Source organism: Clarias gariepinus, chromosome 15 (genome assembly GCF_024256425.1).
Source record: "Clarias gariepinus isolate MV-2021 ecotype Netherlands chromosome 15, CGAR_prim_01v2, whole genome shotgun sequence".
NCBI lineage: Eukaryota > Metazoa > Chordata > Actinopteri > Siluriformes > Clariidae > Clarias > Clarias gariepinus.
Window position 1 is genome coordinate 5,636,019 of NC_071114.1, and position 26,641 is coordinate 5,662,659.

Genomic DNA, 26,641 nt, shown 5'->3' on the forward strand with positions numbered 1-26,641 from the left:
CTTGCTGTCTCTTTTTAAACGGCAATATAATGTGCACAATTTTATTTAATTTTTTGCACATATTCACATCTTTTAGTGTACAACTTTTCTCAGGGTGTTGATCTTATGTCAGCCAATACCTACTTACAATCTTCTTTTCTTTATACCTGCAACTCAAAGAGTAGTAAATTGTGGTAACATTTGAAGGAAAGAAAAAAAACTTTTATATTTTATTTTCATTCATCACTACCTATTCAAACTAGCCCAATTTTGTGGGAACATAGCAGGCCTGGCATCCCTGCTTGGCATAGTTGAAATGGGACATTATATTCTACATGCAAACAATGATCGATATGCAGAGCTGCTTGATTTCTACTTATCAGGGCCTTAGTCCCTGGTCTGGCTCTCCTCTCATTGACTATATAGCTCACTGTACAAGTGCTAACTGAGTTATTTGTAGCTTAGACGTGCTACCGGTATATTTAAATAGCTGTAATGATCATGATGTGGTCAGTTAGGCTGTTCTTGCAGGGATATGGTGGTGTCCCTGTTATAAGTAGTCTTTCTCATTTAGGGAACCTTCATTTTGATGATGAGGTAAAAACTTTTCTTAAAGGCTACACAGTTGTTTATTCCCAGTCACTTGAGTTCTCTTTACATTGTCCCTGTGCTATTGCTCTTACTTTCACTATTAAGCATGACCGTGAGTTCTACTATTTTTCCCCATGATTTGATTTCCCAACGCAGCAATCTCCGTAGTTGTTTGCTTGATGCAGACCTCTGACCCTTCTGAATCAGAGGAACATCAACACTGCCACCAGTGATGTTACTGTGATACAAAAGCTCAGAATCTTGTATATAGTAGAAAGGGGCGTGTCCAAATGAAGCATCGCATTTCCGGGACCACATGACCGACTTGTGCGTCACTTAAGTAAAGACTCAAAGATATAATTTTGTGCATAAACATTTCCTTAAACGGTGCAACTGCATGTACATTTTAATTGTGCTGTTTGTGATGTTACGGTCTAGTTGCTACGCAAAATTTGTTTATACACTTGAATGAACTTTTTGGTGAAACTATTGGCTGGGTAACTGTGACACCTAAATGACGCTACATCTAGCCATTACTACTTTCCACAACATGTCTTCTGACATGTTAAAGATATTGTTAGGGTTAAATAATTTGTTGCAGCTGAAACATATTAATCACTGCATAATTATCCAGTGGAAGACTTAAATATTTACTTAGTTAAATCCAGGCAGTGATTTTTTTTTTTCTTGGGTGGGGAGCGTGTTGGACAGCCAGTGAACATTTGGAGTTAATGTTTTTGAAGCCGAAAAAAGGATAGGACCGACTTTGGGGCCAAACTGTAATGGCCAGATGACTAGCCATGGTCAGAGGAACTTTAAAAGCAGGTCTCATCTTACAGTGTAGTTAGATGGGGAACTGTCCAGGTGCACCTAACAAAAATAAAAAAGAAAAAGTGTCTAATTACAGTACCTACAGTTTTATGATAAAACAACGAGCTTTTTTTTTATTTTAACCTAGGCAGTATGATCTCATAACACAACTATATAAACATGACTGAGCAATACCATAGACAACTGTGATCACATAAAAAAAATAAAAATAATTCTATAACCAAAAAATGTGAGCATTTTGTGAGTGGTTTTATCTGACATCTGAACATCAAATGTATATATATATAAAATATTTTTTTTTGCTTATGCATAGAAACTCAACAATGAGATACAGTATACCTTGTATCTTTCTTTTTTTTTCTTTCTTTTTACATACCTTTGCATTTAGAAGCAAGGTCTACCAGAATGGGAATTCACTCCCACACTAGTTAGTATTATATTTATTATAATTAGTAACTGGAACAACAGGAATAAAAAAATAAATAAAAACTTAAATTTACATCTCAATCCATTAACCCTTTCTTTGAGTTGTTGCCATGTTATGCCCTTTTGGCAGTGTTGTCAGTTGGCTACAGCCCAACCCCAAAAGTCAAGGCATGGTTGTGATCTGGCAACCCTGCTTTCAGTCGTGGGTGAGGCATAAACGGAAGACAAATGATCATAGGTATCATAGCTTAGTCCTGACTGAGCTATCTGTAGTTTACCCTATTACTGCTATTATGAGGGTGTCTGGCTGGTTGTTCTTGTGTGGCTATGGTGGGCTTCTTCTTATACATAGTCTTTCAGTGCTTGTTTACGGGAATGATCACGCTGAAGAAAGAAAGAGAATGCCTTATGAGGTAAAGATTCAGTTACTGTATGTTAATAAAGTAAACACACCGCAGGACTTATTTTTTTCTTTCTTTTTTAAATCTGTTTGGTGAAAACTTTTCTAGGCTTCTAGCTACAATAATATGGTGACGAACAGTACAGAACACGGTCAAGATTCCTTCCAAATGGCACAGTGTTTAGAAGTGAAGGAATGCACTGACAAAGTGAACATGTTACAACGAGAAGTGAGTATGTTTCGTAAAATATAAATGTATATTAAAGATATATGACCTGTATATCTGCTTCATGTATTACCTGCTGTATACATGTTCACCTCAATGTGATAATCTAATCAGCCAATCATGCAGCACAATGCATAAAATCCTAATATAGTTCAAGATTTTCAGTTACTCTTTAACTTATGAAAAACTTATTTCATATGTTTGTTTTATTAATTTTATTTTGTTTTCATTCAATTTAATTTAATTTTCTGTTTGCTGAAGCATTTGTTGAGAGGGGTGGAGAATGGTCAAACGTATTCAAACTGATTCAAAGTGGGTTTTTTTTTTTTTTTTCTGCGTTTTTAACTCTAGAGACTGTAAAACATGAAACTCCCAGGAGATTAGCAGGAGTTATAACTATGATATACTAAAACAAAAAAGAATTCTTAGTGCTTTTCCTAACCAATTAATTTTTTTTTATTTACAGTCGATCTCTTTACAAAGCTCACAAAATGTCATTAAATTATAGTTACTGCCTTTATCACCCACAACAGTGATTTTTACAAACATATATTCATATATTTGTAAACCTATTCCAGATTGAAAAGCTCAGAAGGAGGGGGATGTTTTCTTCACAACAGCCAACATGTATTTCTTTGTTCAAGCGCTTCCTCACAAAGCTTCTTAAGGAAATGGAGGAACTTGACTTGGTATGATAATCCCATAAGACACATGAACCATACATTACATTTGCTGTGCTGCTCATACTCGTGTGTGAACTTCTAGCCCACTGCTGAGACTGAATCAAGTCAAAAACTTATCAATTTCACACTGCATGACTTCGAGACCTGGAAGGGACACTCTGAAGACACGATTGATGTGGAGCTTGATACGGTTATTAAGGTGAAAACGTCTTACCTTATACAGTATAAAATATATAGCTTCATGTATTTTCCTGGGTAAAAAAAAAAAAAATTACAGTACACAGAAAATGAACCGAACACGGCTCAATCACTGTTGCTTGAGACAGTATGTTACTCATACTTTTTATACAGGTCATTCTCCTTGTCTTCGTCATTGTGGTCATAATCTGCATTAAGATGTCGTCCGTGGTTTCCTGGTTTGTCCAGTTAAAGAGAATGTATGTTGTATGCTTCTTTATCACTGTAGTATGGAACTGGCTCTATCTCTACAAGGTACAGTAACAAAAGCACACCAGAAGATATTTTCATGCTACACATCATACATACTCTTAACAATATGTAATAGCAGCAAAATAGATTTATTAAAATACATTGGCAGAAACATTAACAACTATGAGTTGAGTAATGCCTTTAATGTATTAAAGTTAATATTTATAAAAATTCCATTTAAGAAAAAGAAATTCTGATGATAATTATTTGCGTATTACTGTGAGTAATAATGCAGTCGGTTTGTCATTCTATAGATTGCCTTTTATAAACAACAGGCCAGCATGTTAAAGTTTGAAGATGTGATGGATAAGTGCACTGGAATGACAGAAATTGACTGGTTGGATAGTTTTGAAGGTGAGGTGCTAGAACTTACACTTGCAATTTCTCACGATATACAGTACATGTCAGTGGGAGGGGAAGAACGACTGAGTAGCCCTTATTAATAAAATGATGTAAATCTAGTGTAAGTAAAGTTGATGCTTCACTTGTGGTGATTTGGGTATCTTACAAGTAGGCCCCCCAGACTGGCGTCTGGATGGAGATGTCTCAGGGCAATCTGTGGCTAAAGTTCAAAATATATGCTATTGTGATCCTCACCAGAAACAGTGGAAAATAATCAAATGAATAAAGATTTTGGAATTTAGTTTGTGTTAAAACATTTCAAATGAAATGTAAACATTTCACTTATATCATTTCAGAGTGGTATCAGACCATGTCTACTCAGGATGATCCTTGTCAGAAATACTATGAGGTCCTGATTATGGATACAATCCTGCAAGTGCCCCCAACAAAGGTTCATTTTATTGCTGTGCTCAAAAACTAATGAAAGATTTTCTGAGGCCTACCTAACCTGTTTCATACCTCCCTTTACAGGCCATCACTATGACCATCACTACCTTCTTCACAGACCCTCTAAAGCACATAGGAGAAGGCATTAGCGAGTTTCTCCGGGCTTTATTGAAAGACATGCCTATTACACTGCAGATACCTGTTCTTCTTTGTGTGATGCTGTTTATTCTGGTATGAAATTATGAGCTAAATGTTTCCAGCAAATTACTGTTTATAGTTTTAGTTAGGTTTAGTTTTAGCAGTGTTAAAATGTCAGGTTTTTGTTAAAAAAGCAAAAACAAAAAACTGTTGTTGTCATGCAACCAGCTTTTCTATCTCGCTACCGCCATGTCTTATCATTTCATTAGGTATGTATATACAGCACGAGTCAAGCGGCTGACACCATGCCCTTCTACGAGGAAGACGTCAAGATCCTCCACCCAGCATCGCGCCGCAGCCTGCCGCTCCTCTCTTACCGAAGCCAGAGGACCACAGAGAACAACAGTACCTGTTGGCAAGGGGTGATGCAAACCGCCCCGCACAACCCAGACACCATGTAGGACAAGAAGGCAACCAATTCACCCGCATGGGGAACAGGACTGACCATGAAGACAACAGACCTGAAATTCGCCAAAGGAAACCCAACATGCAGAGAGCGGAGCAGCAGAGGGTAGTGTGGAAACCGTACGGCATGCAGACAGCCTTTACAGCGAGGATGAGACAGACACTCATGACGAAGCATATGAACAGCATGTGGACGAAGAGCCACAAACTCACAGTGATGAGCCAACGAAGGAATATGAGGCGTCTGCAACTAATACACAAATAAAGCAGACTTAGACTCCACCTAAAAAGCACACTAAAGATAACAAGAATTCATGAAACACTGAAAGGAATGAGGTAAATATAGTGTTAGCGTGGTAGTTTATTTTTTATTTTGTAGTTGTGACTAGTATCAGGAGCTATTAATAGTTTGGTGGACTCACAAGCCAGTCAGTGCAGTCTTTATTGTAAGGAGGACATAATAGTATCTACTATTATAATGTTAGGGTGTTGCGTGAAATCATCTCAGTATGATTCTGTAAAATTACTCCAAAAGCATCACTTATTTGTCAGCTTCTGGAAAATTATTGATGTTTTTACAACACAAACTAGCTTAATTATTACCCCACCAGCCTCTATTCACACGTTTGCCCCATAAACCCCTACCACTTTGATTTTCAATGATTATTATCTTCTTGAAAATAAAATTAATGAAGACAGAACATAATGCAACAGAATGGGAAAATAATCGCAGTGAACACTTTAAATGTGTAAGCCAAAAGTTTTTGATTAAATATTTCTGTGGTGTCCCTAATAAACAATCCAGCTGCTGCTTCCACTTGCTGTCTCTTTTTAAACGGCAATATAATGTGCACAACTTTATTTCATTTTTTGCACATATTCACATCTTTTAGTGTACAACTTTTCTCAGGGTGTTGATCTTATGTCAGCCAATACCTACTTACAATCTTCTTTTCTTTATACCTGCAACCCAAAGAGTAGTAAATTGTGGTAACATTTAAAGGAAAGAAATAAAACTTTTATATTTTATTTTCATCCTTCACTTCCTATTCAAACTAGCCCAATTTTGTGGGAACATAGCAGGCCTGGCATCCCCGCTTGGCATAGTTGAAATGGGACATTATATTCTACATGTAAACAATGATCGATATGCAGAGCTGCTTGATTTCTTACTTATTAGGGCTTTAGTCCCTGGTCTGGCTCTTCTCATTGACTATATAGCTCACTGTACAAGTGCTAACTGAGTTATTTGTAGCTTAGACATGCTACCGGTATATTTAAGTAGCTGTAATGATCATGATGTTGTCAGTTACGTTGTTCTTGCAGAGATATGGTGGTGTCCCTGTTATAAGTAGTCTTTCTCATTTAGGGAACCTTCATTTTGATGAAGAGGTAAAAATTTTTTTAAAGGTTTTTAGTCCCAGTCACTTGAGTTCTCTTTACATTGTCCCTGTGCTATTGCTCTTACTTTCACTATTAAGCATAACCATGAGTTCTACAGTTTTCCCCCCCATGATTTGATTTCCCAACGCAGCAATCTCCGTAGTTGTTTTCTTTGCTTAATGCAGACCCCTGACCCTTCTGAATCAGAGGAACATCAACACTGCCACCAGTGATGTTACTGTGATACAAAAGCTCAGAATCTTGTATAGAGTAGAAAAGGGCGTGTCCAAATGAAGCATTGCGTCCCGGAACCACATGACCGACTTGTGCGTCGCTTAAGTAAAGACTCAAAGATATCATTTTGTGCATAAACATTTTCTTAACCCTTGTTTGGAAGTTTTATTTATCTCAAATACCGTAAGTCAAAATATACTATACTATAGAAGAACTTATTTATGTACAGTGGAACCTCGGATTACGAGTAACGCGGTTTACGAGTGTTCCGGAAGACGAGCAAAGATTTTTAATAAATTTTGACTTAAAAAACGAGCGTTGTCGTGGTTTACGAGCTCCGAGTATCATGTATAACGCATGTGCTTCCTCTTTTGACACCGAGCATCACGTCATCACAACTGAGCCAACAGTTTTTCTCTCTCTGGCGCTGCGGGTATTCATCTCCCCTGCTGGGTCTTAGTGCTCGTTCCTTACTGGTATAATCAATCCGTGTGTGTGTTTTTCTTTCTCTTGCACTGCAGAGTGTGTGTGTTATGTGTGTGCACGCATAATTTGACACCGCCGGTTCACACACACACGCTCTCTTTCTCTCTCGCCTTTACTGTGTGTCAGTGTTTGAGTCTGTGTGTTATGTGTGTGTGTTTTTCTTTCTCTTGTGCTGCAGTGTGTGTTATGTGCACACACACTCTCTCGTCGTTAGTGTCAGTTTTTGATTGTGTGTGTTGTGTGTGTGCACGCGTAATTTTTGTAAGTTGTCGGTTCACACACTCTCTCTCTCGCCTTTAATGTGTTTGTGTGTGTGTGTGTGTGTGTGTGTGTGAAACAGAGAGGGGGTGCTTTACTCACACACAACCGACACAGTGTCAAATTACGCTCGCGCACACAACACACACTCAGCAACGGAGGAGAAAGAAGAACACACACACACACACAGCGCCTGTGGTCATAAATGGAAACACTTATTGGTCGGGATTTATTTTTACTTTTTTTAAGGAAACGTGCAGGTTAATTTGTTTTATTTTTACTTTATATTTTGTGTTAATTATTTTTATGTATTAATTTTTTTGGGCTGTGGCACGAATAATTTTAATTTCCATTATTACTTATGGGAAAATGTGCTTTGATTCATGAGTGTTTTGAAATACAAGCCCGCTTCCGGAATGAATTATGCTCGTAATCCGAGGTTCCACTGTATATCATAAAGACAATTAACTGATGAACTATGGGTATAACATGTGGTTTACAGGGTGACTGGACAAAAAAAAAAAAAAAAAAACAGTACTTCTTAGATTTTCAACTAAAAATTTTTAATTTTTTTTTTTGCAAAAACAGAGGTCAGGACATGCCATTTAAGTCACTTATTTAGTTATGAAAAATGTCATTTAGATATGACGACCATCCTCTTCACTGCATCTTTCAATCCTTCGCCTGAAATCGTCCATCACCACTTACCGTGTACCAGAGGTGGGACAAAGTCATTGTTTGGCAAGTCACAAGTAAGTCTCAATTCATTGCCCTCAAGTCCCGAGTCAAGACAGGCAAGTCCCGAGTCAAGTCCCAAGTTAAAGGCCAACAAGTCTCAAGTCAAGTCCAAAGTCCTACGGTTTGACTTTCGAGTCTTTTCAAGTCTTTTTAGCAGAAAAATAAAATGTATACAGATTATGTATGGTTGTAAGATCTGTATTTATTAAACAAACCTTTTTTTAATGAAAGAACATTGCTCAGATACATAAAAATACAAATGTTAGTAAATGCTAGTAGCAATGTAAAACGGAACGCGCATTTAGGAGAAGGCTCGCCCGCGAAGGGTTATGCGCGGACCACTGAGATTCTACAGAGTGCGGTAAAGAATAAAAAGGACAGTTAGTGTTTTTTAATCCCTGACGAACTCTTGCCAACAGGATGTGTTTCCCTTGTTATCTTGGACATATTTAGAATGATGAACCTCGGCTGAGTCACTTGTAGGCTGTAAACATGTCAGTATTTTGTCTGATATTTCATATCAAATATGCCTTTTCAGCAAAACCATAATGCCAAAATAGAGACCCGTCAGATATAGTCTCAGGACATTAATAATAATAGTAATAATAATTATTATTATATATAAATTAATAATAATAAATATTATTATTATATTATAATTAAATATTCTATATAATAATAATAATAATTATTATTATTATTATTAAATATTATATAATAATAATAATAATTATTATTATTATTATTATTATTATTATGCAAGATAATTAGCATTTTATCCATGTGATGTCAATTCACTGGGTCACATCTATTTGAATAAACCCAAACTGCATATGAAAGAAATCAGCACTCGTAGTGGTCCATTTCTTTATATTAAATATATACTGTATTTTAAAAAAATCCCTTGATATAAACAGAGATAGAGCGGACCGTGTTAACACACTTTTTATATTTGGGCTTCTTATGAGTTATTTATGTTAGAGTCCAAGTCGAGTTGCAAGTCTTTTTATATTTTGTCAAGTCGAGTCTAAAGTCATTTAATTCATGACTCGAGTCCAAGTCACATGACTCGAGTCCACACCTCTGCCGTGTACTACCCTTTTCTAAAAACGTCCGACTCCCATCGGTCACACTGTATTTAAACATATACTATGTAGTAATTTTATCAGTATAACATTTATGATGTAATAGTTTAATTTTAACATTAAACATTGGACAAAACTCATCACACATGCATTTCATATGTTTTTTTTTTTAATTAATTTTAATTTCATTTTTGTTTTCATTTAATTTGATTTTCTGTTGGCTGAAGCACTTGAGAGGGGTGGAGAATGGTCAAACGTATTCAAACTTATTCAAACTGATTTAATAAAGTGTTTTGTTTATTTTTTTCTACACTTCTTTTCTATATTTGAACTCTAGAAGCTGTAAAACATGAAACTCTCAGGAGATTAGCAGGAGAAAAAAAAGAATTCTTAGTGCTTAAGAATTTCATCTTAATTTTATTTATTTACAGTCGATCTCTTTACAAAGCTCACAAAATGTCATTAAATTATAGTTAATGCCTTTATTACCCACAACAGTGATTTAATAATCATATATTTGTAAACCTATTCTAGATTGAAAAGCTCAGAAGGAGGGTGATGTTTTCTTCACAACAGCCAACATGTACAGTGGCTTGCAAAAGTATTCGGCCCCCTTGAACTTTTCCATATTTTGTCAGATTACAGCCGCAAACATGAATCAATTTCTTTGGAATTATTCTTTGGAACTATACTTTACTGTATTAATGATCTATTTCTTTGTGTGTGATTGTTTAGTTTCGAGTGTCTGATCTTTATTGTCAAGAAAAGCAGAAATTAGAATAGGTACTTTCCTATTATTTTCCACTAATTCCCTCACGCCCCACACTTGGAGAACCACGGCCTTACACAAAGCAAATGCAAATAAAGATATAAAACACCACACCAGGATTAGCTTCAGGGTGGACCCAGGCCAAAATAATAAACAAAACATGTATCGGTATTTGATAAGATAATTTACCTAGCCAAACTTCCACGTGTGGAAGGTCAGGCAGCCGCTGGTGTAGTAGCAGTTGGAAAGCTTGGAGTGGAATATGGAGCGGCGCGCGGTCTGGACACAATATACACACACGCTACGAAGCACAGAAGCATAAACACACACAGTGCGACCAACTGTGAACTTCTAAATTTACTTAAATTTTATTTAGCACCACAAAAAAAAAAACAGCTTAACAACGAGACAATGCATCAGCAAGTATGTTAAAGGTTTCCTTTCGATTGTACTATAGTCTGTATGCCTACATGACCAGAACAAGGATGGTCATGAGCCAACATGTGAACTTGGAAGGAGGAACTACTTGAAATTCTGGAAAACTTACAACCTGATATTCATCGCTCCAACCATCAGAAGAATAGGGTGGTGACCACTTTCGCATTAACACTCCATTTTCTAAAAAGTAAGCCATTGAGTGCTTCTCCAGCTTCCCTTTATCCACCGCAGTCTTATAACAATAAGTTAGCGAAGGGTCAGCCTTTTGAGCTATCACCAACTTTGTACTTTGAGTTATGAGGACTTCAGCATCTGGTTTAGATGTATCCTTTGGAACATCAGTAAATTTCACACTGGGGGTTAAGCTGAGGCATGCTTTCCTCAATGGCTTTCTCCTGACATAAGGAAGAGTCAGACAAATCTACTACGTCACCCAATTTCTTTTGCTGAGCACACGTTAACACACAAGCAGGAAACACTGAAGGAATCTGAACTTCTAACTCGGGACAATCAGTAATAGGCTCAGATACAACCTCTGGAAGTGAAAAGATTTGGTTTCCAGCAATATTATTCCCCAGAATGAATTAAACACCACTAACTGGCAATGCTGTACGGACTGCAACTTTAACAAAATCAGAAAAGCCTTTGGTTTCTAAATACAACTTATGCAAAGGTGCCCGAATTACAGTCATACCGATGCCTTGAATTAATATATCAACCCCTAAATAGGAAGCTTTTGAAGAGGGCAATGCATTTTCCAAAGTAAACGATTGAGCAGAATACGCTTTAACAGGAGGCAATTAGGTTACCTTTTTCGTGGAAATAATAACAGTTACAGGTTTCAGGGGAAGACTAACCAGAGAGCGAGCCTGAGCAGTTGTGTTATGTGACTTCAATTGGCGTAAGGAAGAGTTAGTACCTGACATGGGCATATTAAACACAGTCTTATAAGTCAACACAAACTCATCAGCTAAGACAGCAGCTCTAGACAACACATCAATTTCTGTTCATTTAAATACACCACTAGCTGGTCTGGAAGACAAGACTTAAACTCCTCTAGTAAAATCAATTCTTTAAGCTGTTGAAATTTCTTACATTACTTGCAGAACATCATTATTCAAACAGTAGGCATTTCTCACGAGCAAACTCAACGAATGTTTGGCTATTTGGTTTAACCAAATCCCTAAAACTTTGCCTGTGTGCTTCAGGCACACGCTCATAAGCACGCAGAACTGCAGCTTTAACCACATCATAATCAAGGCTCTGTTCTAAGGAAAGAGCAAAGCATGCTTCTTGTGCTTTCCCAGTTAATTTACACTGCAGTAACAGTGTCCACAAACTTTTTGGCCACCTTAACGTGGTTGCAATTCTCTCAAACACAGCGAAATAAGAATCAACCTCCTCCTCTCTAAAGATAGGCACTAGACCCACATGTCGGCTGACATCAAAAACAGGCTGGCTTACCGGTGAGAACAGGAGTGGAGCAAGTGGTGACGCCAGCGCACTAGAGACATCAGCTCCAAAAGGACTAGGGGAGACTGCTGCAGGAAAACCAAACTTTCTTGGCAGCAGCACAGGCTTCCGACTCTGAGCAGCCAGTTTAAGCTTCTTCCCCTCCACGTCCAGCTCCCTTTCCCGAATGCGCAGCAACTGCGTCTCATACTCCGGTCGTTTAATTTTTAACTCCAGCTCCTTCAGTGCCAGTTGCAAGACTGGGTGCACTGAGTCGATCGGGCGTTCAAGTCAAACAGCCCCCAATTCCCCCCCATGCTCTGCTACTGTTTTTGTGTCACCAGCCCTTGGGAGAGGTTAAGTACCAACTCCCTCAGATATATCACGCTCAGGTAAGACCTGATCAGCCACAAGTGCATCATAGACGGTGGCCTTAACCAACTTTTTACCAGCTGATTTGGGGACCTAAATGTTAAACAAATCAGCTATTAGGAGGAGATCATCCTTTTTACATTCATCAAACTCCTCTTAATTAGGACAAAGAGTGAACATGGTCAAATCAAATGCCGCCATATTTGGAAAATTACTCGCACCAGCTGAAACTAGAATGCTATAAATGAAAGCCTTGTTTAATAATCCCGGACGAGCCCCCACTTCTGTTATGTCCTAGTTTAGGGTTGGGCCGTACAGCAAATGATTGGTTCGGGGTTCTATTTTAAACTGTGTGAAAAAGGTGGAATATTTTTATAATATATTGTGGAATAAATTGTGTAATATATCAGAAAGACATAGACAGATACTTCAGCTGGCAAAAATATGAGGTTTGTATTGCCTTTCAAAAAGCAAATGCAAATAAAGATACAAACACTACACCAGGATTAGCTTCAGGGTGGACCCAGGCCAAAATAATAAACGAAACAGGTATCCATATTTGATAAGCTAATTTCATAGCCAACAAAACACAAACAAAAATATAGATACCCTACCCAACTCCCTAAACCAAAAACAGTGAATAAATTCCCTTTTCCCCAAAACAAATGGCAGCCAAACCCCTACTACTGGTGAGTGCTCAAACAAAGTGAAAATATTTACAAAATATATATTAAAAAAAAACACGCAACCAAACCAAAAGGGACAAAGCAATGATCAAAGTCAAAGGGATGCAATAAAGTCAAAACCAGAATACACAAGCCAATATCAAAAACGCCAAAATGACAAATTCTCTCTCCAAACAATCAACACCTCGCTTACACGCCTTCTCGTTCCCGCGTCTCTCTCTGGTTTTTAACTGGTCCGCTCATTGATGACGTCACTCAGGGGGGAAGCGCACGTGTGGAAGGTCAGGCAGCCGCTGGAGTGGAATATGGAGCGGCGCGCGACCTGGACACAATATACACACACACATGCTACGAAGCACAGAAGCATAAACACACATACAGCACGAACAACATGTTGCGGGACACATTCCTTGCTAAATAAATACATAAATGTAAAAATAATTATATGTTATTCAAGAGATCAATCATGTAACAACAGAAACCTACATTTTAAAAAAATCTCCAGATTACAACAAATTTATAGCAGCCAGCTCATTAACGGAGGAACATAATTAAGTGTGAGGAACATAAATGAGTTCTGAGAAATATTCTTTTTTAAAACAGAGTAATACCAGTGAATATTAACAGTAACATTTTAAGTTTAATTCAATTAAATTCCATTTTCTTTGTATAGCGCTTTAACAATAGTCATTGTCGCAAGGCAGCTCTACACAATCCAAAGAAAATTATGGAAATTTGTATGAGCTGTGAAAAATGTGTATGAATCAAAAATATTAGATAGTCCCTGATAAGCAAGCCAAGGGCAATGGTGGCAAGGAAAAACTCCCTGAAATGGCAATAAGAAAAAACCTTGAAAGGGACCAGACTCAAAAGGGAACCCATCCTCATTTGGATGATAACAGATAACAGGATTGATCTGCAGTCATATGTGTTAGGCAGCTGGAGGTTCAGCATAACACTTAATGTCTTTAAATTAATATAGAGTTCAGTTTGTTATCAGGTAGACTGAAGGAAATAGTTTGCTTTATGAACTATTGAACGACTGCAGTCGGAAGTCCTCAGAGAACAGCTGTCTGCTTCAGCTGAGGCCAGGACTGTCTTCATGGTAAAGCGCAAAACTACTTAATGCTTTATTTGTCAAAAGAAGTATTTTAATATCAATGCAAATTTTAACAGGTACCCAGTGGAATGCGGACAAGATAGTGGTGATGTTCTCGTATCTTCTGGTTCTAGTGAGGACTCTCACTGCTGCATTCTTGACTAAGTGAAGCTTGTTTATAACAACCAGATATCAAGGCGATACAATAGTCCAAACGAGAGGTAGTTACAGTAAATCATAAAAAAAATTTGCGTTGTTTAGTGGCAATATATTCCTTATCTTGGCAATTATTTCTGAGGTGAAAGAATGCTACCCTGGTAATATTATCTACTGTACTGTACATGTGCTTCAAATGAAAGGCTGGAATCTATGATTACACCGAGGTCTTTTCCTGTTGCATTTGATGGAAAAAATAACTTGCGTCTAGCTGAATGCGGTCCTATGACTAAAAGTTCTTAGCTGGATTAAGCAGAAGGAAGTTAATTAACATCCAGTCTCTTATGCACACATTGCTCAACTTTATGAAGCTGGTTTTTCTCATCTAATTTTTAAGAAAAACATATAACTGTGTCATCATCATAACAATGAAAACTAATATCATGCTTACGAATTACAGTATGTTGCCCAGAGGAAGCATGTAAAAAGAAAAAAGCAGTGGACCTAAAACCAAACCCTGTGGAGCACCAAACTCCACTTGTGAACATGCAGAATAGTCACCAATTAAATCTACAAACTAACAATAAACAGTCAAATAGGATTTAAGCAAAGAGAGGGCTGATTAATTCATATTACATTTTTCAATCTGTGAAGGAGAATATTCTGATAAATAGTGTCAAACGTTGCACTGAGGTTAAGTAAAACAATCATAGTGACGTACCCCTGATCAGAGGCCAATAGAAGGTCATTTACTACTCTAACAAGTGCTGTCTATGTTCTGACTGATACTGAGAAAACGCTTCTCTTTAATGGTATTCAAGCACTGGTGAAACACTGCGATACCAAGGGATTATATAGAGAAATAAAGTGAGTTTTTATTCTCAAAACTCTGCTTTGTTATCACTATGAAAACTTAAATGCCCCCCCATGATTGCAGTGAACAGTGATTTAAGTGACTGAAAGTGAGAACATTGATATACTCTTTTTTTTAATTGTTTTGGTAAAATCTGGGGGGAAAATTTTTACCTATTCAAACTATCCCCATTTGGTGGAAACATGGCAGACTTGGCAACACTACATTCAGGGAAAATGTAGTTATTAGTAGCTTGCAGGTGCTCCAGGTATATTTAAGTAGCTGTTTCTAATGTGTAATGATCTTGAAGCGGTCAGGTGTGGTGTTCTTGTGGGGGCTATCGTGGTCTCCTTGCTATAAGTCATATTAAGTGAAGGACTGAAAGTAAAATGAGGAACAAAAGGGTCCTTTTCTTTCTTTTTCTTTAAAAAAAAATATAAACATAAACCGGAACACCACTAACAAGTCACTGTTTGGAATCTTTGAACAGAATATATAAATACACCAGTATTTAAAAGTATCTTAAATTTAAGGTTCTTTATGAAATGGATAAAGTTTTAGTTTTTGTTGCTGGTTTATGGTAACCATAAAGCTGAAGATTAGGAGAGCAAGAGAACAGACTCGGTCACTAGCTGTTATAAAACAAACTACAGTTTTTTGTTTTTTTTTTGTGAAAATGTGCTTTCTAGACTTCCAGCTACAGTAGCATGGCATCTAACGGTGAGGAATACTCTCAAGATTGCTGTTCAGAGTCTCAGTGTCCCGATATAAAGGAATGCAAGTGCAGGAACCGGAATGTTGCAAGGAAAGGTGAGAGTGTTTAGTAAAATGTAAATATGTACACTCTATCAGAATATCTTGCTTATCATACTAGCCAACCTTAAAAAAGTGGGGAGGATTTTGAAACCAAAGCAGGGGTCCACTCTCAAACATTTTGATCCTCAGAAACATTGGTTCCCGCATTCTGCTGACTTTTTTGATCAGCATTGATCTGTTATGCCCCAACATTGATCTGCCATGTCCCATATTGATCTGTCCTACCCCAGCATTGATCTGCCGTGTCCTAGCATTAATCTGCTGTCTGCCGTGCGCCACATTGATCTGTTCTGTCCCAACACTGATCTGCTTCAACCAAGCATTGATCCAATAAAATCTCTCGTTTCCAATTTTACAGGCTCCTTTATTTGACAGTGGATTGATTTAGATTGCTATTAACATTTTTTTTTCTAAGACACAATAAAAAATTCAAATTCAAATTTTATTTGTCACATACACAGTCATACACAGTACGATATGCAGTGAAATGCTTGTACGACCGCCGGTGACCTTAAAAAGTAACACAGTTTAACTGTAAGAAAATATAAGGTGAGGTGCACCTGGTGTATAGAGATATGCAAAATAGCGCACACAAATTAGATACAATCACAGGGATTAAGAAGAGCTCCTGATCGCTCGAGAGAAGATTTCCCTTGAAGTTGACATAAAATTTTTTCCAATTGCTCATTGCGCATTTCTGGAACGCAAAAAAAAAAATGGAACTGGAAAAGGGATTTATTTATCTATTATCGTTATTATCGAGGATGACGTAATATTAATGTGACAAAAAAAAATTATGTTTAATTTAGTAATGTGTAAATAAACTGCACAATAATCATTTCATCTAGTAAATTAATAACATAATCTAGTTACGTGTTATATACATTTCAATATTATAATTTTTTTTATGGTGTCTGTTTTTTGTTTCAATAAATATTCAATATGTAATGTCCGTAGTGTGAAATTTTCTCAGCAGCTGCAACAGGTATCCAAGGGTATCTAAGCGTTACCATGGTAACATAAGCCCCTTGGATACCTGTCGTTGCTGCTGTGGAAATTTCACACTACGCACATTTAACATAATGTACCATTAAATCATGTGTAACTTGTATAATATGTAATTATTGATTAATAATAATCCAATTTGTTTAAAGATCTTTTTAAAAACATTACTAGCCTACATAATACTAAGGGATTTCTTGATTTTCCCTCCATGCGGTTTGGAATCACACTTAACATGGCTGAACTTCAAGCCGTTTAGAACGCACATTGACATTCCCTGCACAAGAAGTAGGAAGCACACTTTAAAGTACACTTCGGAACGAAACACAGCTCTGCGGTCTTGTACGGAAGTGTATATACGTACGGCTCTTTAGAATGTCAAAATAAAAGTCCACCAGGCGTCTTAAAAATAAGATGCTGTATAAATCATAAGCAGCAAACATATTCTGTTCTGCGTAATTTTTTTGGTTTATATTATCTATATAAAATATTTTATTTGCGTCAATTAAAACACAAAATATATAAGTCATTAAAACACAAAATGTCTACTGTCTGATGCTTGTCAAATAAAAATAAACCAGAAAAAGTTAAAGTCATCAGGTATTGATGGCCAGATGAAAACTCATTTAGGTGTCAAGGCTTCCCAGCCAATATATTCACCACAAGGTTAATTTCATGACGCTTCATTTAGGAGCTCATTGTACTGCCATCTAGGGGACAAATTCTGTAAAGCAACTAGACTCTTACACCAGCAGGACAATTATGGGTTAATATGGACATGCCCCTGTAGGTAACGTTGTATTTATCACTGACAGTAATTTGTGTGTGGGTGTTGTTTAAAGAAATCCACTGTTCAAACGAAATGTTTATGCACATAATCATCGTCCATGAATCTTTGGAAATTAAGTGAAGTACTGAAAAGAAAAGTGAAGAACAAAAAGGGTCCTTTTCTTTCTTTTTCTTTAAAAAAATTATAAACATGAACAGGAACACCACTAACAAGTCACTTGGAACAGAATATATAAATACATCAGTCAGTGTTAAGGATTCAATACACACATATCATTAGAGTGTATGACCTTCCTTGTATAAAATATAGGAAGTAAATGTAAGATTCTTTATGAAATGGATAAAAAAGTTTTCCTAAATTTTGATTGAAAAAAATTTTTTTCCAGTATAATGACTCACAGCAGTGAGACTCCATGTGCTCGAACCTTTACTTAAACCTGGTAAGACGCCATGTCATGTAACAAACGAGGCCTCGCGTTTGCTGGAATCACGTGACTGATGTCGGGGTGATATTGAGATCACATGGGCCCTGTTTGGTGGCGATTGCATAAATTCCCTAGGAAGAGTGTATCAAATTCTAATGGGTGCGTTTTGCAAATGACCGAAAATAACTGACTACCTGTTAAATTGACCCACGTTAAAGACTCGCTCAAAAAGAATAAATCGTTCACTAATTTTGTGCGTTTGTGCGTGCGTGCATATGTCTGTCGATCAGAGAGAGAAAAAGAGGGATGTGAGTGTTAACATTTGTGATGTGTGTGTTGGTGTGTGTGAGTGTTAACATTTGTGAGGTGTGCGTGATATGAATAGGGGGAATTTTTATTTTATGCTAAGACCCCTAAAAAGCAGCAGATACTGAAAAAAAAGGATTCACACTATGATGTCATTCAATGTGATGTCACTCAATGTGATGCCACACAAAAAGGACAAGTTTTCAGCATAAGTTTAGGTTTGGTGGCGATCGCATAAATTCCCAAAATGACCCAAAACAACTGACTTCCTGTTGAATTGACGCCTTGACGTGCAAGGTTAAAGTTGTTTAGCTCAATGAGCTCTAATTGTGTACAGGGTTTATGTCTCATGTGACTCTCAGACATCCTAATGGCAGCAGATTCCAACCTGATAGCCAATTTTCATGAGTTTTTGAGCACGCTAAGTCCCCCCAAAAGCCCTAAATTATGGGAAAAAATATCCTTAGGAAAATAATAGAGCCAGGGCCCAAAAAAGTAGCCTTAGAAGAACAAGAGGGCCCTCGCATTTATGACATCAGGACTAAAAAAAAAAACAAAAGAGCATTATCAAAGCAATGGTGATGACATCATAGTCATGTTGTCATTGTGCTGATGTCAAAGTGCTTGGCCCCTAAATAGGATCAAAAACTATAAAATTTAAATACATAAAACACAAATTTAAGAACAATTCAACTATTTAAAGTAAATACACAGCATTAGTCAAATGCTAGTGAGAAAAAATAAGTCTTTAAGCTCGATGTAAAAACATCCAATGATGGAGAATCTCTGATGCTCAAAGGAAGACTGTTCCACAGTTTTGGGTAAACTACTGAGAAAGCTCAATCGCCCTCTGTTTTACAACATGAATGGAGGGGGGGGAAAGGTAAAAGAAACTGACCATTAGATCTTAATAGCCTAGAATCCATATACTGCCTGATGAGATAAAAATTAAAGAATAAAAAGAAGAATTATGCAATGCCTTGATTACAAAAAAAGGATTTTAAAACCAACTCTAAATTTTATTGGGAGCCAGTGCAATGAGGAAAAATATGATCACTTTTCTTAGTTCCGTAAGTGAACAGTAAGTGAGACAGTGTAGATTTAGGTAGGCCAATGTACAAAGAGTTACAGTAAACCAACAGAGAAAAAAATTTACATGAATTACAATTTCCAGGTCTTTACTTAAAAGAAAGTGTTTCACCTTTGCCACTGATCTATAATGAAAAACAAAAATACTCTTTACAATTGTGTTTACATGCTTGTCAAATTAGAGAAGAAAATCAAAAAGGATTGATTTTTTATGTGTTTTAATGGAGTTGTTAATAGCAGCAGGAACCAGTAGTCATTTCAGTTTTATTTTCATTTAGTTGCAAAGATAACAGGCCTTGACTTCATTAAGACATAAACCAAAAAAGTTTATTTAATGAAGTATCATTTTCTTTGAGAAATTATTTTGTGTAATTGAGACACAGTAGATACTGGCTGAAGGTTTGTAAAGCTACTGGATAAATGAACCAGATCTTAAATCTCTTTTTTAAAAGGAGAGAGGTGTGTGTGCTCTAATATTTTCTGAAAAAAATAAAAATTGTGTCCACATCTCAATATTGACATCAGAAACTGAGGGATTTTGACAATGGAATTTAGATGGTTTTGAAGAAAACTTTGGGCCTTTGTATTTTTTGCAATCAGGTTTGAGATCAAGTTATTCACTGAGCACCAGGTTATAACCCTCCACAATTTAGAGTCAAGATCAAACAATTTCATCTGTGTTCCTCTGGCTCCTGTAACTGAGGAGGAGCAGGCTGCTGTGTGATGCCAGGTGGAGGATCCTGACGTTTGTCTTGTAGAGGCCGAAAAATTGCATGGTGCAACCCTACTTCACCAGTGCTTTAAGAAAATATCTGTAAATAGGTAAAAGTCTAAATAATCTAATTTGTAAATTGATAAGACATATAGAAGTGGTAATACTGACAATTACTTTGTTCAAAAGGAACATGGAATTGTTTACTTGTAATATCCCTGGTAATTGATTAATTTTACATTAAGAAATTTGCTGCAAGCAGTTGAAAACCATTGGAAACCATTTAAAATTTTATACCAGGATAAAGAGCACAAGAGAAATAAACAGGCAACTGCAGTGTGATGGGCAGGTCTTTCAGTAAGGCCCTGAGAAACTTGCTAATGCCTTGTCTCAAGTACTTCAAATGGACTATGGGTCATAGTGATGGTGTCACAGTCAGGCCAGGCTCCGAACTTAATCCAACACAGCGCCCTTTATCGCCTGAGTACTAACCACCACCACCTGTCCGTAATCAGTGTAAACGCATAAAGACCACACACCACACTCAGTCAACGTCCGGGCTCGTACCCATGAGTGAGGACCCAACGTCTAACGTTTCAAGTAAGAAGATTAATACTTACCTGTTTATTTACCTTATACCTCTGCTTTCTACAGCGTTCCAGTCACGGTCCCTGAGCGTGGAGCTCCGTTTACTGTGGTGTGTGAGTCTTAGTCGGCGACCGCCAGTTCCAGGTTTCCAACGCGGTATAATTCAATATCCCTTCGCGAAAGATAGAAGTGACGGTTAACAGATTCCGGCCCTAGGTGCTAATCGGCTAAAGCCTTCTGTCCTGAGGTTACGTACTCTGAATTAAATAAAACCCGCTTATCTTGATACTTACCCCTGTGTGGAGTCCTACTTTGTTACAGAAGCCCGGACCCTACCAACACATCAAGATGAGCGAAACCGACCCATTACGGGAGCTGGTGAGTCTACTCCGGCAAGCGATGCTAACACCGCCGCCGCCATCACCGGCCGCAGCCACCGCTGCCACCGCGGCTTCTTCGGCGCCCCCAGTGGCCAGCCCAATGGCCCGACCAGCGCCCTTCTCCGGCACGGAGGGGAACTGCAAGGGATTTCTGCTACAGTGCTCACTAACCTTCAACCTACAGCCATCCCTGTACCCGACCGATAAGTCTAAAATTGCCTATGTAATTTCTCTCTTATCTGGACAGGCATTACAGTGGGCCGAGGCAATCTGGTCGCACGGTGGACCTTTAATCGAGTCATACGAGCTCTTCATGGATCATTTCAAGGAGGTCTTTGAGCGATCCGACAGCGAGGTGTCGGCTGGAGAGCAACTATATCATCTTACCCAAGGTACTCTATCGGTACAAGAATATGCATTACAGTTTCGCACTTTGGCAGCAACGAGTGGATGGAACGAGAGTGCTCTCCTAACCACCTACCGTCAGGGGCTGGAACCCGTTCTCCGACGCATGTTGGCCACCTACGATGATGACATGGGGTTAGAACAGTTCATTCAGCTCTCTATTCGCTGTTCAGTACGACTTGCCTCATGTCCAACCAACTCCGGAAACGAAGTCGTCCCAGTGGCTGGATCACAGAGAAGGGTAGCAACTCCAGAACCCAAGGATGAACCAATGGTTCTGGAAAAAGGAAGGATAACATTGGCGGAGAGGAATCGACGGCTGTCCCAGGGTCTCTGCCTGTACTGTGGCGACACGGGACATCTCAGAGCCGAGTGCCCCATCCGACCATCTCGCGCTGTGGTGAGTTCGATTTTAACTAAAATTGAAAAACTACAACCTCTAACCACCAATGTGAACCTCACTTCTGGTCATGTGTCGGTTTCAGTGGCAGCCCTACTCGACTCGGGGTCAGCCGGCAACTTTATCTCCGGGGAATTATGCCGATACCTCCGGCTCAAGACCAGTCCGACCGAAAAAACTTACCAGGTCCAGTCCATAACTGGAAAGCCCCTATCCAAAGAGTCTGTGCATCTACTGGCCGGCCCCGTCAAACTTCAGATTGGCCTTCTCCATCAGGAGGAGATCCAGTTGTTAGTATTAGAAGACTCCACCTCTGACGTCGTCCTGGGTCGACCATGGTTAATCCAACACGATCCGATCTTGTCATGGACCACAGGTGAAGTGCTGAGATGGGGAGAACGATGCACGACTACATGTTTCCCAACACTACCAGTAAAGCCTCAACCATTACCAATCCAGACCACCTCCATCGAGAGCCCCATTGAACAACAATCCGAGAGTGTGCCGCCGCAATACTCCTCCTTCGCGGACATCTTCTGCCCCAAAAGGGCAACTCAGCTGCCGCCCCATCGACCTTGGGATTGTGCCATCGACCTGATCCCAGGAGAACCACTGCCCCGTGGACGTATCTACCCTCTGTCTCTCCCCGAACAAAGTGCCATGGAGAACTACATCTCGGAGGCAATGCAACATGGCTACATTCGCCCCTCAACGTCACCAGCAGCCTCCAGCTTTTTCTTCGTGGCAAAAAGAGGAGGTGGCTTACGTCCCTGCATCGACTTCCGTACCCTCAACCACCCCACAGTCAAGTTCCGATACCCATTACCCCTAGTTCCAGCAGCTCTCGAATGTCTCCGTGACGCAAACATCTTCACGAAACTAGACCTTCGGAGCGCCTACAATCTGGTGCGAATAAGGAGGGGAGACGAGTGGAAGACAGCCTTTGTGACACCTACAGGTCACTATGAATATCTTGTGATGCCATATGGTCTGGTCAATGCCCCCGCAGTCTTTCAGAACTTCATGCATGAAGTACTCCGAGAATTCCTTCACAGATTCGTCATAGTATACATTGACGACATTCTCATATTCTCCAAGTCAGAAGGACAACATCGACATCATGTTACCCAGGTACTCCAACGTCTTCGAGAGTTCCACTTATTTCTGAAAGCTGAAAAATGTTCCTTTCACCAGCCCTCGGTACAGTTTCTGGGCTACGTCATCGACCAGAACGGAGTGAAGATGGACGCGGAGAAAGTAGCAGCCATAACCACATGGCCCCAACCTACTACCGTCAAAGAGCTACAACGTTTTTTAGGATTTGCCAACTTTTACAGGCGGTTCATCAAGAGTTACAGCACCACAGCAGCCCCTTTGACTTCCCTCCTCCGCGGCAAACCCACATCATTGAAGTGGACTCCCGAAGCCATCGCAGCATTCCAACACTTAAAACAAATGTTCACTTCTGCTCCCATCCTTGTCCACCCTAACCCCAAACTGCCATTCGTGGTAGAAGTGGATGCATCAACCGTCGGAGCGGGAGCCATTCTCTCCCAACAGCAAGGAGAACCGCCCACCTACCATCCATGTGCATTCTTTTCACGCAAGTTCAGTCCGACGGAAGTAAACTATGACATTGGCGACCGAGAATTACTAGCTATTAAAATGGCATTGGAGGAATGGAGACATTGGCTGGAGGGGGCAGCCCAACCATTTCTAGTCCTCACGGACCACAAAAACCTACAATACTTGAGGGAGGCAAAACGGCTAAACCCACGACAAGCTAGATGGGCCATGTTCTTCACTCGGTTCGATTTTAAGATCTCCTACCTACCAGGAACTAAGAACATTAAGGCAGATGCGCTCTCCCGCCTGTATTTTCCCACTGATTCCATCGAGGAACCCGTACCCGTCCTACCCGAAAAATTGTTTGTGAACCCGATTCAGTGGGAACTTCCCTCTTTCCTCTCAGAACCGGCTCCAGCACCTCCACCAGACTGCCCACCACTACGTCGTTTTGTGTCAGAAGGGGATCGCAACGCCCTCATCCACTCAGTACACATTTCACTAGGTACCGGACACCCAGGAATAGACCGGACTCTCGCGTTGTTACAAGAACGCTTCTGGTGGCCCAACATGGGACGCGATGTCAGAAGATATGTCCTGGGGTGTCAGGAATGTGCCATGTCCAGGACTCCTCGACACTTTCCTGCTGGGAAGATCATTCCCCTGCCCATTCCTCAGCGACCATGGTCACATCTCGGAATAGACTTCCTCACTGATCTGCCCGAATCGGAAGGACATACCTGCGTACTGGTGGCTGTCGACAGATTCTCAAAGGGATGCCGCCTGATTCCCCTCAGAAACTTACCCACAGCCATGACCACTGCAGAAGTACTCTTTAACCAGGTCTTCCGCTACTATGGAATTCCAGAGGATATTGTCTCCGACCGAGGACCCCAGTTCATATCTCGGGTATGGCGAGCCTTCTTTCACCGTTTAGGAGTGAGTGTAAGTTTGTCGTCAGGCTATCATCCCCAGACCAATGGACAAACAGAAAGGAAAATTCAGGAAATCGGGCGCTTCCTCCGAACCTTCTGCCACAACCATCAGAACTCCTGGAACCAGTTCCTGGGTTGGGCTGAGTACGCCCAGAACTCACTACGTCAATCCACAACAGGTCTCACCCCTTTTCAGTGTATCTTAGGCTACCAACCTCCGTTATTCCCCTGGAATGGGGAACCGTCAGACCTCCCAGCAGTGGACTTCTGGTTTCGGGAGAGCGAAAGAGTTTGGGAGGAAGCTCATCATCATTTGCAGAGAGCTGTGAGGAGGTACCAGACCAATGCCGACCGGCGCAGATCCAACGCTCCAACCTACCAACCTGGAGACAAGGTATGGCTCTCCACGAGAGATATGCGCCTCCGACAGCCCTGCAAAAAACTTAACCCAAGGTATGTTGGTCCATTCGAAGTCTTGGAACAACTCAGTCCAGTAACATACAGGTTACAGTTACCAGCACACTTTAGAATTCATCCCACCTTCCATGTGTCACTGCTAAAACCTTACCAAAACCCTGTCATTTCTCCCACAGAGCCTGGTCCTGAGGAAGAAACACCCCCTCCTCCGATCGTCGTTGATGAAGGTACCATTTATCAGGTTCGTGACATCCTGAATTCCCGACGTCGTAGTGGCCGTCTAGAGTACCTGGTAGACTGGGAAGGATACGGCCCAGAAGAAAGATCCTGGGTGCCTCGCGACGACATTCTCGATCCCACAATGTTGGAGGAATTTCATCATACTCACCCCGAGCGTCCGGCACCCAGAGGACGAGGTAGGCCACCACGACGACAGAGAGGCCGACCCTCAGGAGCGGGTCGTGAAGGAGGGGGTAATGTCACAGTCAGGCCAGGCTCCGAACTTAATCCAACACAGCGCCCTTTATCGCCTGAGTACTAACCACCACCACCTGTCCGTAATCAGTGTAAACGCATAAAGACCACACACCACACCTCAGTCAACGTCCGGGCTCGTACCCATGAGTGAGGACCCAACGTCTAACGTTTCAAGTAAGAAGATTAATACTTACCTGTTTATTTACCTTATACCTCTGCTTTCTACAGCGTTCCAGTCACGGTCCCTGAGCGTGGAGCTCCGTTTACTGTGGTGTGTGAGTCTTAGTCGGCGACCGCCAGTTCCAGGTTTCCAACGCGGTATAATTCAATATCCCTTCGCGAAAGATAGAAGTGACGGTTAACAGATTCCGGCCCTAGGTGCTAATCGGCTAAAGCCTTCTGTCCTGAGGTTACGTACTCTGAATTAAATAAAACCTGCTTATCTTGATACTTACCCCTGTGTGGAGTCCTACTTTGTTACAGATGGCCTGTAAAGACAAACATGAAACAGGTAAATAAGGCCTTCGTTACAATGTAGTTGAGAGCAAAGCCATAAAACATTATGAACCTTGGTTGGAGGCACTAGCAGGATTGGATTCACAATCAGAAGCTGGAAGTATTTCTTACAAGGATCATCCTGTAGAGTCCATGTGATCCGATACCACTCTGAAATGATATAATGTAAATGTTGCTGTTGTTAGTTTTTCAGCTGCACCCATCATGGGGTCTCCACAGTGGACCAAATGATTCATACACAACATTGCAGGCAAAAAAACCTACCACTGAGCCATCAATGCCTAAATAATATAACTTATATTCCAATGTTAAAACTTTGGTTAAAAATCCTCCATTTATTTAATTTATTCCACTTTACTTAATGAGGATCTCAGTAGCAAAAGACCGAGAAGGTCAGTACAGACACCAGACTTCTCCAACTCCAGCCACTGATTGCATCTTCTTATGTAGGAACCCCACACATTTATAAACCAATGAAAATAAAAATTTCCCAGTAGGACCAGGGTCCTGGTTCATTTTAATTTGGAGTGGCCACAGCTTTACTCTGAAATTCACATTATTGTAATGAATACCAATGAATTGTGGCTAGATGATCTCCAGCACCTCACCTCTGATATTATCTATCCAGTCAATTTTTGTTCACTCCAGTACAATTATTTTCTGACAGGCTCCATCTTCACCATTTCGGCTTGGTGATCGGCAAAGGTAATCTAGAGAATGCCAAAATAGCAAATCAAGTTATAAATATACTTAATTCCATGCAAAGGTCAACCTTACCATGAGAAAAAGTAG

The 26,641-nt window shown here is 39.8% G+C and overlaps 1 protein-coding gene and 1 pseudogene across 1 annotated transcript; both read left to right on the forward strand.

The window, feature by feature from the left end:
- Nucleotides 1-1,870: 1,870 nt before the first annotated feature.
- On the forward strand, nucleotides 1,871-5,834 carry LOC128542934 (chloride channel CLIC-like protein 1; annotated as a pseudogene).
- Nucleotides 5,835-24,142: 18,308 nt separating this feature from the next.
- Nucleotides 24,143-25,506, forward strand: LOC128543406 (chromodomain Y-like protein). The gene is made up of 2 exons (XM_053513823.1): nucleotides 24,143-24,892; nucleotides 25,033-25,506. Exons 1-2 carry the CDS (start codon nucleotides 24,784-24,786, stop codon nucleotides 25,395-25,397), a joined length of 474 nt encoding a protein of 157 aa, XP_053369798.1. The 5' UTR covers nucleotides 24,143-24,783; the 3' UTR covers nucleotides 25,398-25,506.
- Nucleotides 25,507-26,641: the final 1,135 nt, after the last annotated feature.

Coding starts and splice junctions, on each gene's coding strand:
- LOC128543406 (XM_053513823.1), top strand. CDS start 24,784: ATGCCGACCGGCGCAGATCCAACGCTCCAACCTACCAACCTGGAGACA. Junction 24,893..25,032: donor TGCAAAAAACTTAACCCAAG/GTATGTTGGTCC, acceptor TTTCTCCCACAG/AGCCTGGTCCTGAGGAAGAA.